Below are 17516 nucleotides of genomic sequence, written 5' to 3' on the forward strand. Positions count from 1 at the left end.
GGCTAGCAGATGTTCTTATGGGCTCCTGGAATGAGTCTACTCCCCAAGAAACAAAGCGCACATGCGCAGTGCAAACCAGGGGCTCTGGAACTCTGCCCTTGGTTCATTCTGTCTCAGGTTCCCGCATCTGGACTGCTCTCACAGAAGGAAACGTGATTGGATCGGACAAGAGACTACTGGTGCGCATATATCAGAACTCGTCAGAATTCTGAAACACCATCAGCCACATCTGTGGGACAGCAGGGTAGCAAGGTTCCCCAGGAAGCCCGTTTCCTCTTCCAGGCAAGTGGGCCATGTCTTCCTGGTTTGGAAGGGCTGTCCAGCTGCCACCCTGACACAGTCCAGAGGCTGACAGTTAGATGGCTGGGCCCTCGCCTAGACAACAGGCAGGGGTCGAGGAGGGCTACACCTCTGGAGAGTGGCCCTGGTGGGAGCAGAGCCCCATCCCAACACCTAAGGCCCGGGGCTGCCCCCTCGCCCTCCCTCCCACTTCCAACAGCTGCAGTTGCTCAGAGAGCAGGCGCTGGCATGAAGAGGCTCACCACAACTTTCCAAGGATGGAGTTCATTAAAATACTGCTGGAGGCCTTTGGCTGGAATGCTTTTTCCCCCTGTAAAGAGGGACTGCAGCACAGAGTCGCCTGCAGGAAAGCTGAGAGTCAGCAAGGAAGCATCAGTCTAGCCAGACGGGGCAGGGGCTGGGTGAGCTGCAGTGACCCCTGCTCTGCCCGAGACAGCCAGCGGCAGGCCCAGCAGAGAGCACTTCCTAGCAGAGCCTTGGAAGGACAGGAGCGCAGAAACCATGTTTCCCCACTTCATAGATAGTACAAGCGAGTGCCAGGCCAGCAAAGCCCAGGGAGACAGGGCCCTCTCCTGGAGCACCAACATTACTCACAGCTTTGGTGGAAGAAATTTTATTTATTTATTTATTTATTTATTTATTTATTTATTTATTGCGGGTCTGAGGATAGAACCCAGGGGCATTTGACCTCCGAGCTTAACCCCCTGCCCTATTTTTTATTCTTTATTTTGAAACAGGGTCTCACTGAGTTGCAGAGGGCCTCACTAAGTAGCTGAGGCTGTCCACAAACCGCGATCCTCCTGTCTCAGCCTCCCAAATGCTAGGATTATAAGCATGTGCCACCACGCCCGACCATTATTTTATATTAAGATATCTCACATGTACATGTTACAAACTGGAATACAATTTTTAGAAGAGATAAAACAATTTCTTTTCCTGGAGGTGAGCACCCTGGATTTACCCTCAAACTCTAAAGATATGAGTTTACCCTCCCGTATCGTCGGGAATCCTCTGGGGAAGAACCTGAGAGGCACCAGGGCGTGTGCCACTGAGAGGCCAGAGAAAGGGCACCAGTGGCATGTCAGCAGAGCGGGCTCAGCGCATAGGAAGGAGGCATAGCACTGGATCCTACAGCACCTCTACCCGTAAGCAGAGACAAGTAGGTGTGTTTGCTAGTTATCCTGTTTAACAGATAGGTATACAGAGCAGTTGCAGTGGTGCTTCCTGTAATCCTGACAACTTTGGAGGCTGAGGCAGGAGAATCACAAGTTCAAGGCCAGCCCTGGCAACTTACTAAGACCCTGCCTCAAAAAGAAAGAAAGAGCCTGGCACACGTTTGTAATCCCCACTCTTCAGAGGCGGAGAAAGGAGGATCGCGCTGGTTCGGAGCCAGCCTTGCTGGCTTAAGAGACCCTGTTTTCCAAATTTAAAAAAATGTAAAATAGGTTTGGGAGTGTAGCATGGAGTTAGAAGGGTTTCCAGGAACCCCAGTACCATTCCCCTCAAAGAAAGACAGAGGGGGGTAAGAGGGAGGGAGGGAGGGAGGGAGGGAGGGAGGGAGGGAGGGAGGGAGGGAGGTGGGGATGTAGCTCAGGGTACAGTGCCCCTGGTTCAATCCGCAGAATGGGGAGGGCACATACAGAGTTTGGAGCTGAGCACAGCCAAGTCCTCCTTCCAGCAATGTCAGCTGTACTGAACAAGGCCGGCCCTGCATTTTGGACTCTATAACCCTGTCCCTCGAACAGCATCTGGCACACAGAAGCTAAGGAAATATTTGAAGAAAAGAGTAACTTAGTTCTGCAGCTCCTGACACTCGTCCCCGGGCTCAGCACCTGGCGAGTGACTGAAGTCCCAGAGAACCCGACAAAGGTCATGCTTTTCGGGGATCAGCTGTGGAAGGGGAGCCAAGGAACAGCGGCTGTGCTCCTTCACACTTTTAAATGTCAGAGACAGAGGGGAGGCTGGTGATAAAGCTCACTCTAGAACACAGCTAGAGCAGCTCACGGTGGCCTTCAGGCTTTCCAAGGACACCTTCACCAGCTGGGGACAGAACAGTTTGTGCCCCATTCCCCACAACCGGCATTGGAAAGGTAATCCCCAGATTTTATTGGTTTAACTATTAGAACAAAAGAGGAATGTCTGGCCCATGTCTGCTAATCAATACTATTAATGGCCTAGTACCTGTGGCCTTAGCCTCAGCCGGGTCTCCACTCACTCGCCCGCTCAGCCGGAGGTGTAGCACACTTGCGCACTCAGCCTGCCACCTGTCACCTGGTGTCCCTGCTGCCCAGGCCAGGGAGACAATTTCTGCAAGCTGTTCATTCACAGCTGAGGCCGGCAGTGCAAAGCCCTGTGCGGGGCTGGCCCTTTCTATTTCTGGAGGTCCATTCTGGCTGCTAAAGAGGAAAATGAGGCTGGGCATGGTGGCCCACACTTGTAATCCCAGTACTTGGGAGGCTGAGATAGGAGGATCCCAGGTTCACAGCCAGCCTCAGCTCCTTAGTGAGGCCCTCCGCAACTTAGTGAGACCCTGTTTCAAAATAAGGGATAAAAAAATAGGGCTGGGGGTGTGGCTCTGAGTAGAATGCTCCTGGGTCTAATTACCAGTATCCAGAGAGGGGGGGGGAGGGAGGGAGAGGGAGAGGGAGAGAGGGGGGAGGGGAGAAAGTCGGTCCCATTCTCCGCTACCTGGTGAAGCACCAGGAAGCCTCTCGTACCTCCACTTCCACCCACAAGCCTGGCCAGAGTAACAGGACATTTTCCTAGTTGTGAGGTGTCTTCCCTTTGCTTGAGGAAAGTATGGAGACACCCAAGGGCAGAGCCTTCAGATGACTTTGGGAAGGAAAGAAGAGAGGGAATTAAGAGGTTAAATGAACGAGGCGTGGTGGCGCACACTTATAATCTCAGCACTTGGGAGGCGGGGACAGGAGGAGCGCAGGTTCATGACCAGCCTCAGCAACCTAGTGAGGCTCTCAGCAACTTAATGAAACCCTGTTTCAAAATAAAAAATAAAGCAGGCCTGGAGGTGTAGCTCAGAGGTAGAATGCCTCGGGGTTCAGTCTCTAGTACCACAAAAATAAGTAAGTAAGTGATGAAACGACCAACATGTTCAAGCAGAGACCTTTGCCTGGCTGAACAGATTAAAGGCTATTTGGGGTTTACTCTTAAAAAGGCAAAGGACGGATGGTCTGCTGGGTGCCAATCTGCAGAAGCAAACTCCTTCCTAAGCTCAGGGCTCAAAATACAACCCAGCTACCAGTGTCTAAAGTAAGGCCGCAGAAGGTCAGAGTTTAGGGAGCCCAGGCAGCCTCTTCACGTCACATGATTCCTGGCTCACATGGGCGTGTGGGTATTTCTGAAATAGCTTAGCCATGGATTTCGGCTGGCTGTGCTCTAGCACAATGGGATTAATATGTAATAAAATGATGTTCTGGCCATCTGCAAAGGATGGTCATTTCCCACCAATCAGAGCATGCATCCTAATCCCAAGGCAGCAAAAGCTCAGATGCTGGAAAGAAAAAGAAAGCTGATCTGGCATGATAAATTGGGCTGCCTTGGCCCGGCTGCCAAGCACACACCATGTTTCGAATACTGCTCTGTAATCGGACCACTGGTGGACGGGATAAATCCCTTACAAGTCCCTGGCTCTGACATCTAAGTGAGGCCATTCCCCCTCCGGAGGAAGGCTGGCAAATCCTAACATTCTTTTCAGTCTTCAAATTTGGATTCTCTTCTTAAAAACCACCCCTTCACTATTTTGGGGGTGAGCGGCGGTGGTGGGGCCGCAGCCTGCACCTGGGCGCTGCGTCAGCCGCTGGGAAACAGCCGGCGGCTCCAGATTACATGCACAAGGGCTGGGCATGCTGCGCTTAGGCAGGCTCAGAACAGTGTGTGTTTCCTGAAATTACAGCTTTGGGAAGAACCCAAACTGCATGTGAACTTCAGAGCCATAACAGGACACTCAGCACAGACCAGCCCTTAGAGAAGAGAGGAGTTTTTGCAAATTCAGTTAAAAAGGAAAAAAAGAAAAGCTGTCATTCCTGAGTGAAACAGGATGGAAACAGCAACGAGGAAAAGAAGACATTCAAAGTAACTTCCAGGGTCGGCCACAGGATGCAACAGAAGGCCAGCCCACCTGCCCCTTCTGCAGGTGCCGTACAGCAAAGGCCCGCGAGGCCAGGCCATTAATCACCAAGTGGCTTTCGGAGCGTGTCAGTGCAGCTTTAATGAGGCATGCTTACCAGATACTAATTTGCTGAGAAGTCATGCTTCACTGCCACGTTGACGTTCCTCATACTTCAATTAAAAAATTAATGAGAGTCCCAATTCCCCAACCCATTCCATGACGGGCTCTCCTCTCGCTGGGCCTCAGGAGGCAGGCGGCTGGGCTGTTTCCACACAGCCCCCGCAAGGACAAGCCGGCAGTTTTCAAGTGGCCCCGTGGGCTGCACAGGAAGGGGAACTGCTAACCCTGAACGGCCCGGCTCCAAGGAGCATTTCTTTCCTGTCTCTAGGTGTGTGTGTGGCACCACGGATGGAACCCGAGGGCATTCTACCTAGGAGCTACACCCCCAAACCCTTTCTTCTATTTTTTTGTTTTGAAAGAGGGTCTCCCTAGGTGGCTGAGACTGATTGGTCTCAAACCTGCAATTCTGTCTCAGCCTCCCAAATACTAGGATTACAAGTGTGAGCTACCACACCCAGATCTAGTTTTTGCTTTTGAGTTATGTGAATTTAAAATGATTCTCAAGGGCATACCAACATCTTGGATTCAAATGGATTAAGTTATTTAACACTTTCTCTTTACTTAGGAAGAGGCACTGCATTCAACGTGCTGCTGTGAACACGACTCCCTAGAGGCGTCACGGACACAGCACTGCCCTGGGAGCAGAGACCAGCACCCCTGCTGCCGCATGGCAAGCCGCCTCCCTGGCTCCTTCACATGGTCTAGTCACCTAAGAAGGGTGATGGCTACTGTAAAAACTGGACAGAATAATAAACAACACAAACAGAAGTGCCCAGCTCAGTCAGCTTTTCACTGCTGGAACAAAATACCTGGGATGATCAGCTCAGAAGAGTAACTGCTACCTGGGCTCACAATCTTAGTTTCAGAGCACAGTCATTAGCCTTGCTGCTGCTGGGCTGTGGTGAGGCAGGGATCGAGGTGGGAACTCGTGCCGCAGAGCTGCTCGCTCAGGCCAGAAAGCAGAGAGAGGAAGGGGCCTGGCCGATTTCCACTCCTGAGGGCACTTTCCCAATAACCTATCTTCCTCCCACTGTGCCCCACCCCTTAAAGGCTCCACCACCTCCCAGCAGCGCCGACAGGCCGGGGACTAAGCCTTCGATGCATGAACTTTTGGGGGACATTTCAGATCAAACCATGGGTTCAGATTTCAGGTCAGATAACGGTTATTTGACAAATGTTAGCTGTCTACCCTGGTCTGCCTCCACCTCCTCTCTGGTACACATTCTGTGACAAAGGGAAAAGCAGTAACACTTTGGCAGGAACCCATAGAATGCTGCATGTGAAGCTGGGTACTTCAGCCTGCACCCTGGACCTCGGGCTGAGTCCCCGCATCCAGGACTTGGTGAAGGGCAGCTCCTGACCCTCTCCTCCACTCCCCACCAGTGCGGATCCCCTGTTGAGCCCAGGGAAAACTGGCATTGACAGCCAGGAAACCAGCTGGCCAGGTTTTCACAAGAGCAACTCCATGCACCCCTCTGAGTGATGGAGTGATGAAGGGAACCCAGAGAAAGGGCATGGCTAAAGCACAGCCCTGCGTTGTCATGAGAACAAAACAGCCTGTTAAACATTGAGGGGAGTCAATGGAGAAAAATGTGCTTAGCCTTGCTTACTTCCATGTTTGGTTTATTTCTAAAATACAGTAATGACTTAACTGGCAAACTAAGTTGAAACTCAGGAAAGCGTGCTTTCCAGCTGAGTTTAAAAGGGAGGAAGGCCCTGCAGCTGGGCAGCTCAGACCTGATTCCACCTCAACTCTGCCCACGTTATCCACACAGGGTCAGCCATGGGCTTCTGCCCAAGAAAAGGGAGATGCTGTCGTACTTCCCTGACCGCACGCTCCAGTGCTACGTTACCAGACCGTCGAGCCGGATGAGGCCCTGCAAATGAATTCAGTGCAAGCAATGACGAGACAGTGCCACCACCACCACGTCCTGCCACCCAGCCAACTTCATACTTACCATTCCTCAACAAAGACCACCCCATGGCTCACACACTCAGGGCCAGCTGAGGTCTACTCAAAACTGACCCAGCCAACCAACACGTTGGGGTATTTCACATAAAAAGTCCTCTAGAGAAACCTGAGAATAAGCAACACATAAGAAAAGCAGACTCCAACAGAGTGTGGGGATGAGACAAGGTGGCTGCCTCCCCGTGGGGCCTGGCCAGACTCTGCCTGCCCTTTGCTCACAGGTGCTCCGGGCTGGCTCTCGCCTCCCCGGGTGGTTCTTTGGAATCCCTGAGCCTGGGCATTCAATGCCGTGGGTTCATCCACGTCACCATTCCATCTCTATTCGAGACTCTCTTAGCATGCCCACCTCTCTGTTCTGGAGCCATCACTTTGTACCCTCTCCTCACTCCGGGCCCAGGTCTCTGCAAGCTGGCTTTCTAAGCAGGGCCAAGACCTCAGAAGCCGTCTCGTTCACATCTCCTAAATGACGACACACAGACCATGGCAAGTTCCTGACTCCTTCCAGAGGCAGCCGTCTCTCGCACCTGCCTCTTGGCTAGGAGTGAATCCCCGTGACCACGCAGTTGCACTGTGGCTTTCCACACTGTGTGAGCTTTATGTGCATGACACCAGCCTCCTGGCATCACATTTTTTTCCTTAGCTGAACTGTTCTGAATCCGTACAGTGCAATTAAACATATCTGCACAGCAGATAAACAAGTTGTAGGAGCATTTTTTTTTTTTGGTGGGTCTGGGGATGGAACCCAGGGGCATTCGACCTCCGAGCTACACCCCCTGCCCTATTTTGTATTCTTTATTTTGAAACAGGGTCTCACGGAGTTGCAAAGGGCCTCACTACGTAGTAGCTGAGGCTGTCCTTGAACCACGATCCTCCGGTCTCAGCCTCCCGAGTGCTGGGATTACAAGCGTGCGCCGCCACGCCCGGCGTAGGAGCCTATTTTGGAAGATACCTTGGTGATGAGCCGTACCTGGCAACTGATAATCGAATCAGAGATGACATGGGATGGGATGGGATGGGAAGAGCAGACATGGCTGCTGGACCCCACACCAGAGCGCTGGGCTGGATCTGGGCAAGCAGGTTGGCCTCTTGAGACCTGGTTTCATCCTGCTTATTTTTAATTCTTCCTGCGGCTTTACAGATGTTTTAAAATTTAGCATTTTCAACTAATACTATGGTGCCAGTTAATCTGAGATATTTTGAGCCCAGTCATTCTGAGTATCTTTGAATGTTTTAAAAATGGTTGCTGGGCATGGTAGCGCATGCATGCAATCCCAGTACTTGGGAGGCTGAGACAGGAGGATCGCAGGTTTGTGGCCAGCCTTAGCTACTTAGTGAGGCCCCCTGCAACTTAGTGAACCCTGTTTCCAAATAAAGAATAATAAAAATAGGGCTGGGGGTGTAGCTTGGAGGTAGAATGCCCCTGAGTTCAAACCCCAGTTCTGTGCCTATGTGTGTTGGGGGGGGGGAGGGGACAAGGGCACGCTGAGCTCCTTGTTAAACCTTTTCAACCAAAGTGAAGCCGCAGGAGATGGAACGGCAGCTCCTCCTCCCCACGCCCACGTGCAAGGCTCCTGGAACTGAAGACGAGGGAGCTGGGGAAGGAAGAGCTACAACCAGCTTCGGAACACTTATTTTGGCTTCAGAAAGACTACTGCATGAACCCGTCTCCTCTCTGTCCAAAGCAATCTCGGAGTTCAGCAATGAGAGAAAAGATCTCCTGCATTTTGAATTCCAACCGAAAGGAGCTCCAGAAATGCAAGCCATTATAAGCTGTGGCCTCAAGTAAAGCCACATGAAGAGGGCACATACCAGGTCGATCAGGTCGCTGAGGTTTTTCTCGATCTGCTGCGGAGGCAGGCGCCTCATTAAGTCCAAGGCACAGTCCAGCTGCTGGTCGCTCTGTAGAGAGAGAGAGAGATAATGCACCTCAGTGGCTTTGCCAATACCACAAGCTGCTCCTGTAAAGCATCCTTAGGGGCAGCTGCTGCTTCTTGGGGTGTTCTAAGACATATAGAGCCCCACATCCGCGCCCGCAGCCGGGAGGAGCTGCTGCGCAGGCTGTCTGCCCCTGCCCTGAGCAGAGCTGCCTTGGGGCACAAGATCCTGAAGGAAGCAGAGGCCCCGCTCGGCCAACCTGGCAGCTACAGACGCCAACTCCCCTCCGGTCCCACCGTGAGCAGGGCAGGTTAGGCTTACCCTCGCTGGAGCCGAGGCTAACGTCAGGTACGTTAAGCAGGGGGAGAAACCAGGCAAGGGGCCAGTGGTGAGACGCACATGAGACAAAGTGTTTCATTCATTCAGCCAAAGCTTGGTAGATTTTTCCCAGGCCTGTGCAAACTGGGGTGGGACCTGAAGCACTTTACAGTCAAGAGCTCACTCATCCGACAAAGTGGACGGGAGCGAGAAACTGTCCACTGCAGCCTCAGGACATGGGACAAGCACTCTGTCTACTGCCCTTTAAAGATCTGCATGTGTGCTCCCCAACACCTTCTTCACCTAATACTTATGCTACAGATATTTATTGAGAGCCACTGTGTACAACAAATATATACAAAATAAGAGAAAAAAAAGGAAGTCGGGCGTGGTGGTGCATGCCTGTAGGTCCAATACTTGGGAGGCTGAGACAGCAGAGCTTGTGATGGGCCTCTAAGTCCAAGGGACCACAAGTAAGTCAGTAGAGTCCCCAACATGGCCAATCAGAGAGGTGCCATCTGATGTGTATCTGGAACCTGCTCTGCTCAGACTAATTTCAGGATTCTTGAGAACCCTAAATCAGCAAACTAAAGATTCTCATAAAATATATAAATTCACCCTCAAAGTGCTACATTTGGCAGTAATGAAGTATAACCTTTGAGCTGAGCATGGTGGCGCACACGGAGACAGGAGGGTCACAGGTTCAAAGCCAGCCTCAGAAACTTAAGACTCTCAGCAATCTATTGAGACCCTGTTTCCAAAATAAGTAACAAAAAACATTAGGCTGGGAGTGTAGTTTGGAGGTAGAATGCCTCTAAGTTTAATCCCCAGTAGAAAAAGAAAAGGGAAGTACAACCTTTGACTATTACCACCAATTTCCACGCCTATTAGCCACAAGCAGGCTGCAGGGCTAGGACCCACTTTAATCTACCAGTGATGTACACATGGCCAACCAGAGTCAACCCATTTCAGATACTGATATGACAAATGCATTAGCTGCTAAAGAAAAAAAAAGACACCCGCTCCCTTACGGTGGCTCTTGGTGACAGTTTACTCAAGAACACACAATAATCTGGTTATTGAGCAAAGCAAATAACAGAAAATCCCACCCTGGAAGCCTTTTTGCCTGTTTTGTTAATGAAGTTGGCACTCTGTGCCAACACATGTCAGCTAAGGCCACAGTGTCATGGGTTTGGCCTGCTGGCCCGGGAAGACATTTTAACACCATGGCTAGCACAGAACACAGATAAGCCGACGTGACTCTGGAGACACACGCTCCAGTCTCAGGTCTGCCGTTCATTAATTTACAATCTTGGCACGATTCTTGAGCTCTACCAGGTCCTGCCTACTCCTTTGGGTAACGCTCGCCCTCACAGTGTTATAGTAATTTAGAGACATGTGGGATGTATAATGCATAGTAGTATATATTTAATTATTAGAGTACTATGCGTAAACATAAATACAAGCTTAAAGTATTTTTTAAATTTGGGGTGTACTGGGGATTAAATCCAGAGGCGTTTTACCTCTAGTGAGACCTCCAGCCCTATTTTATTTTTATTTTGAAACAGGGTCTCACGAGACTGATGAGAGTCACTACTTGCTGGGGCTGGCCTCAAACCTGTGATCCCCATGTTTGTTTCAGCATCCCAAGTACTGGGATTGCAGGCATGCACCACCATGCCCAGCTTAAAATGTTTATATGTAAATATTTCATGTCTCCATACACACTCAACCCAACCGGATCTCTCCTGTTGCCTCCACGCTTCACAAGTAGCTCTGTGTTCCCTTGCCCATGCAGGAATGAAAATCCTAAATGACTCAAGTGAAACTTGTTAAAAGCTGCAAACTAGTGTTTCTCAATGGAGTGGTTTTTCCTATGCACACACACCTCCACCAAATTCCTGCCAAGAGACATTTTTGGCTGTCACAGTTGGGGAAGGAGAAGCTGCCAGCATTTGATGAGTAGGGGCCAGAGATGCCAACACCCAACCATGCAGAGAACAGCCTCCCACAACACCCAACCATGCAGAGAACAGCCTCCCACAACACACAACAATGCAGAGAACAGCCTCCCACACACAACACCCAACAATGTGGAGAACAGCCTCCCACAACACACAATGCAAAGAACAGCCTCCCACAACACCCAACAATGCGGAGAACAGCCTCCCACACACAACACCCGGCCCGACTAAGAGTCAAGGTTGAAGAACCCCAGTCCCCAAAATACCAAACTATGTTTTTTGCTTTTTTGTTTGTTTTTGAGGGTTTTACTGGCTCCTAAAAATCTGGCCTCTACATGTGCAGTCTTTTTGAAGAGTCAAAACTTTTCCTAGTGCCTTCATAATCCCCAAACACTTCTAGTTTGGGGAAGTAAACATTAAGAGTCTTCCTCAGAAGTGAAAAGCAAACTTAGGCAACAGCGAGCCTAGCTAGCTGAAACTGAGATGCGGAACACACCGGGATCCGAGGGGTCGGCTAGGACGGAGCAGTGAGCCAGCCGAGGAAAAGCCCCACGCAGGCGGCCGCAAAGCCCCGCGGGAGTCTCCACTCCAGCCCCAGGCTCAGGCCTCAGCCCAGGGCGCAGGCGGGCTCCTCGGGCCGGCCTGGCTGTACCTGGCTGGCAGCGCGACAACACTTGGGCACAACCATCCTGCTAGTGTTTTGCAGTCGTTCCAATTAATCTTAATTGAAAATGTTTCACAACAAATTTTGAGGGCTAAGGATGTTTAACTATCATTAAACTAGGAAATGAGTAAATGCTTCCCCTAAGTGAAACAACACGGGAAAGCTCACTGACAGCTTGTAAAAAGTTAACATCAGAGCCACTCGCCTGGGAGTCATCCCAAACGCCACAGGGTCCAAACAGGAAACAGACCGGAGGATGGAGAGGCCAGGGAGGACCCCCAGCTCCGTGCGGCAACACGGGGCGGGGGGGTCAGGGCACTACCAAGGGCGCTGCCGCTCGTATAAGGCTCAGAAACGAGCACCCGTGACCTGTTCAGCAGACACACACAGACGTGTGCGCCTGTGCACGTAACACCAGCACAGCAGGCCTCTTCTTCCTCAAGCCCAGCTGAAGTTCTCAGGGGGCCGTGGAGGAGATGCCTGTGGGTGCTATCCAGGTCTTACACAGAAGGGTGAGCTCAAGGTGCGCTACGCTGTGAGGCCTGAAACTTGTTAGCACGTTCCTCTGTGGCCATCAGAAATCTAAGTGTTTTTTGAAGATGTAGAAAGAACACACAAAAGCAGGTGAGGACAGGACTGAGGGCTCAAGTCTTTCCTGTCAGTAGGTCCCCGTGACGAGGGCAGTTCACTCAACTTTGTGACCTGGAATTTGGACTAAATGGCCTGTAAGATTCCTGCAAGATGCAAATGTCCCACCGGTTCCCAGCTCCCCAGCCCTCCAACAAAACCATCATCTGGATTCAGCCCCCTCCAGGCCAACGACTAGGCTGTAATTCCACCACCGTGTGCCAGGCCCTGCACTTGGCCTAATCTGCGAAGTCCTGGCCTCCAGGAAGCAGCTGTGATAAACTAGCCAATGGCCCCAGGCCGTGCACACGGACAGGCACAGGAGGCGCACACAGGCAGCCCACAGTCCGCTGGCTTGCAGTGCTTCAGCCCACGAGCCCTCGGTCTCCCTCGTGGCTACTTCTCCTAGCCAGGTTTGTATTTATTTTGCAAACTGTCACCCCTTGACTAAGGTGGCCTCTTCTAAATGTTAACTTATCCCAGGGGCAGCCTCCACAAAATGAGCCTTACTGATTCTACCTCCCACTGGTGGTGTTTTGGTTAAAAAGTAAACAGTAACAGAATGACCATTCCAGTTCACCCTGCAGAACTCTGCCCATGCAATTAGTCATTCAGTAACCATTAACTGAGTGTTGCCTAGGTAACAAGCACTGTTTTTGATGCTAAGTGCTGAACGCGGAGCCCCTGGTCTTCATAGCTTGCGGTGTAGTCAAAATCAATATGGAAAAAAGTTAAGGGGCGAGTCCCTGTGTGGATGTGTTGGGAAGGAAGGTCTGTTCCCTCTATGCCAGTGAGGCGTATAAGGGAAAAAGCACAAAATGGCTCAAGCCACCCTGCACAAGTGAAATAGAGGTAACGTGGACTAGAACGACTTTTTCAGAACCCTAAGTGAGTGAAGGCAAACACTAAAGCCCCAAATATCTGGACAGTGTTGTCTAAGTGTCTGCAGTCAAACCCGGCCTACTAATCTAACTCCAAAGGCAAAGTCCGATACGGAAACAAACCATCACAAGTTCAGAAGCCCATGGAGGCCGCGCAGCACGAGGGGCGCTGCTCCCCGGGCGCAGCACCTCGCGTTCCAGAGGTTTGCTTCTGTCTGCTTCATAGGAAAGGCTTCAGGCCTTGTCAACTTCAAAATCCACTTTTCAATGAGAGTTTGGGAGTTCTTGAATTCCAGAGGAACGGCACAACAGTATGTGTTTTAGAAGGAGAAGCAGGTTTTATTTCTCAAAACTGGGTATAACTAGACCCCCCCACCCAACGTGCTCTTCTTGCAATTTGGCCTTAATCCTTCATTGGGACAGAGGGTGGCCCCGTCCCCTCCCCTTGGAATGGCTTCATCAACGGAGAGCTGAACTGTGCTCTGTGGCATCAGAGGCCAGGCAGGCAGACCTGCATCCTCACCCTGCATGCTGGGCACACAGGCTGGGGCCCCAAAGGACCAAGTGAGCTCCTCGCCCGCCCTGCTGTGCAGTGACCCGGCCCAGCCCAGCGCAAGAGCAAGGCTGTGCCTAGAGACCCTGTGAAGACACTTCGGCTAACTGAGGGAGCACAAGACCCCTAGGTGAACCCCTGGCCCACGGAAACTACGGCAGACAGCAAAACCACCCGTTCTCTGAGGTCACCAGGTCTTGGGGTGCTCTTGTGAGACAAGAGTGGCAGAACCTGGGGTGGCAGTGGGAGGCAGATCTGGAGAGGAGACTCGGCGGGCCGGCCAGCCAGGGGCCTCTCCACCATCCAGGGCTCTGGCTGAAGGCTGGCAAGGAGGGGAGAGTCTGAGTGGCCAAGGGGGAACAGAGCGACACAGCAGCCCTGGGGATGGGCAGGGGCCCGAGAAGGTGGGCTGCTCTCCTTGTAGCGGGGACCACCTGCTAGAAGACAGTGCCGGCCACAGCCTCCTCCGGTGCATCTGGTTTGTGTGAATCCTTTTAGAAACACGGTATTTGTCATTTCAAGGACAAGCAGTGACTCAGCACAGCAATATGTCCAACCAGGAGGCCTGCCTGGGATGGTCAGGGCAGATCTAAACTCCACAGCACTGGCCATACATGAACACCCCCCAGCCTGGGGCTGTGCTCAAGTTCAAGGCCCATGCAGGTTTACATTCCGGAGGCTTAGCAAACCCTCCTCCAGGACAACAGAGGTACACGTGGCTGCAGCCGAGGATGGCTGACCACAAACTTATGGAGTCTAACTTAACCACAGAATCTGTGACCCAACAAGTGACTGTTTAAAAGTGGAATCTGTTTTCTGCCTTGTGGCTTAGGAACAAGTTGTGCTGAGGGCTATTTGGGGAAAGATTCAAGGGCGAGCCTAGGCCTAGCCACAGCTCGTCTTCAGGCTGCTCTGGGAAACTGCACATTTTAGATTAATAAAAAAAAAAAAAAAGTACTTCTTCCGTGGACTGACCACCCTTCGGGAGGGACACGGTGATGGCAGTGCACACACGAGTGCCCCCGGCTGGCTTTCGTTTCAGTGGGCTTGGCCTCTATGAGTGATGCAGAGCCGCGAGGGTCCGGTTGGCGGGCTGAGCCGTAAACTTTTAGGGTCACCTGTGTGCCATCGCAGCTGGCTCGATGCCATCTTATGAAGTTAAAGTAAAAACTACATCACGGGAAGTTTTCTATTCTGGCTGTGACCATGCAGAAGAGGACTGGTGCAGGGGTGGTGGAGTCCCCCAAGAGCAGCACCCCAGGGCCCTCAGACAGCCCACTAGCCAGCTGCATATATATTCCTGCCGTGGGGTGGGGGGGTTTGCAGTACTGCTGGGAACTGAACCCAAGAACATTCTACCTCCAAGCTACACCCCCAGCCCTAATTTTTTTATTCTTTATTTTGAAACAGGGTCTCACTAAGTTGCAGAGGGCCTCACTAAGTAGCTCAGGGTGGCCATGAACCTGCAGTCTTTCTGCCTCAGCTTCCTGAGTGCTGGGATTACGAGCGTGTGCCACCACACCCAGCTAAAATTAGCCCCCCCCCCATGGTACTAAGGGTGGAACCCAGAGGCTTTCTACCTCTGGGCTACACTCCCAGACCTATTTTATATTTTATTTGGAAACAGGGTCTCACTAGTTGCTGAGAGCCTCACTAAGTAGCTGAGGCTGGCTTCGAACCTGTGCGATCCTCCTGTCTCAGCCTCCCAAGCGCGGGGATTACAATCAGGCACCACCACGCCCAGCATAAAATTAGCCATTTTTAAGCGACCAGCTGAGTGATCGTGTCAATGTTGTTTTGATCACCATGGAAACACAATCGCTTCACAATTCTCTTTGAAAAAACCCCTCAGGATTGCAGAATTAGACCTGGACGGGCCTCTCAGGTTCCTCTCAGTTTTGCCTCGTCTTTCATGAGCAGCAGAAGCAGAGGGAGTCCCAAAGGCTGCGGACAGTGGGGAAGCCAGCGCCTGACCGGGTGCTGGGAGGCGGTCTGCCACCCACTGGACTCACCCACCGGGCTGCTGGAGAGGCGGCACTACGCTGGAGCAACGGTCCTCATCTGCAAGGAGCTAATGGCCTAAGGAAAGCAACAGCCAGAAGATGACGATGCCGTGCTCATTCCCCACGGAACGACCAGCAGCCCAGCTACTCCCCCACAGAAGGTGTGGGGTGCCTGCCCCGGCGGCTGCTGTTTCTTCTTCTTCTTCTTCTTCTTCTTCTTCTTTTTTTTTTTTTTGGTGGTGGTTTTGAGGATCAAGCCAGGGGCATTCTACCTCCAAGTTACACCTCCAGCACAATTTTTTATTCTTTATTTTGAAACAGGGTCTCACTAAGTTGCAGAGGGCATCACCAAGTAGGCTGGCTGTGAACCATGATCCTCCTGTCTCATCTCCCAAATGCTGGGATTACAAGTATGCCCCACCATGCCTCGCTTACCAGTGGTTTCTCTAGATAACCAAAGTACTAACATAATTATTATTTTTTGTGTGTGTGGGTCTGGGGATGGAACCCAGGGGCATCTAACCTCCGAGCTATACCTCCTACCCTGTTTTTTATTTTTTATTTTGAAACAGGGCCTCACTAAGCTGCAGAGGGCCTCACTAAGTAGCTGAGGCTGTCCGCGAACCACGATCCTTCGGTCTCAGCCTCCCAAATGCTGGGATTACAAGCGTGCGACACCATGCCCAGCTCCTAACATTATTTTTAACTCCTAAAAAGATCAACCTCTCTAAAATGTATTAACACACACCAGGGTTTTTTAATTTTTAATTTTTAATTTTTGGTGTGTGTGTGTGGTACTGGGGATTGAACCTAGAGGGATTCTACCTCTAAGCTACATCCCCAGCCCTACTTTATTTTTTATTAATAAGTCTCACTTCTTGCTGAGGCCGTTCCTGAACCTACGGTCTCAGCCTCCCAAGTACTGTTACAGGCACGTGCCACCAATGGACCCTGTGTTTACACAATGCAAGTGAACAGACAGTGCACAGGAATATCCATTCCTGGAACAGTCCCCAGCCTGCTTTTCACAATGATTTGCGTCTTCTACGAGGCTGTGAGCTACACCTTCTCATCTGATATGTTGCTTACCACTTATTATGAGTTGGGAAAACAGAAAACTAAACACCCATTCCTATTTAAAAGAAAAAATGTAAAGAACAGAAGTAAACAATAGTTTCATCATTTGGGCTTCAGAGTCACAGGCCCACACACAGCTTCTAAGCACCTTTCCCCAATATGAAAATTTTGAGTGTATATGCGCACACTTATTCCATCCTTATCTCCAAGAAAGTTAAAACTAAAGGCAAAGACCTCAGTATCATCACCAAAGCATTCCCCAGCCTCCAGCGGGGACTTTTACGGGGCATCTTTTGGTGTCAAGGGCTGCTCCTTCCTGACTTCCCCACTTGACCCGGTTCTCCACCCGGCCCCCAGGGACCTCTAGAAATGTGGGCGCAGTGTATTCTTCCCATTTCCAAGTCATTAGCACCGACACGGGAGGGCGGGCTTCCACAGGAACCCCTGCCCGCTCACTGGAAGCGAAGCGAGAGGACAGCAAGACGACAGGTCCGCCAACCCCTCACCCACTCACAGAGGCCCTTCCTTCTTCCCTTGGGCTTTCCGCAACCAGGGACCCCACCAACACTGAGCTGCTTTCTGAAGCCTCGTGGAGATTCTGCCAGCCCAGCATGCCAGCAAGCACAGGTCAGCACTCAGCTTTCTTTACATCCCAAATCCACCAGAGACCACTGAAACCAGGCAAATGTGGCAGTCCTAGGAGAGTGCCCAGCCGCCTTGACACCCACCCTGCCATGAGCCTCTCCATGTGCCACTCCCTGGCGTATTTATTCCAGGGGAACCTTAGCAACCTACACAGGCTCTGTGGCAGCCCTCTCAACAGGCACCAGGGGCTTTTTCCCTTACACGTCCCTTCAGGAAGTGAGACATCCGGCATGAGTCATGTTACAGAGCTGGCGCTAGGCTGCTGTTTACAACTCAGGCGGGCTTCTCTGCAGAGATCAGAGTATGCGGTGAACCTGGGATGGCCCACACCTTCGGAAGCAGTCACGGAGGCCCAGAGGATGGATGGCAGGCGGGTGGCTGTGCGGTCCCGCTG

At 51.5% G+C, this 17516-nt stretch overlaps 1 protein-coding gene across 2 annotated transcripts in view; it reads right to left on the reverse strand.

The window, feature by feature from the left end:
• CAPZB (capping actin protein of muscle Z-line subunit beta) overlaps nucleotides 1–17516 on the reverse strand; it is a gene marked incomplete at both ends in the record, with an annotated part of 123026 nt that overhangs the window by 59584 nt on the left and 45926 nt on the right. For both annotated transcript variants that reach the window (XM_080690477.1, XM_080690478.1), the window contains one exon: nucleotides 8325–8414. In XM_080690477.1, the coding sequence (XP_080546603.1) occupies nucleotides 8325–8414 (90 nt within the window). The remainder of the gene's footprint in view (nucleotides 1–8324; nucleotides 8415–17516) is intronic.

The sequence above is a fragment of the Muscardinus avellanarius genome (genome assembly GCF_963383645.1).
Source record: "Muscardinus avellanarius genome assembly, chromosome: 3".
Taxonomy (NCBI): Eukaryota; Metazoa; Chordata; class Mammalia; order Rodentia; family Gliridae; genus Muscardinus; species Muscardinus avellanarius.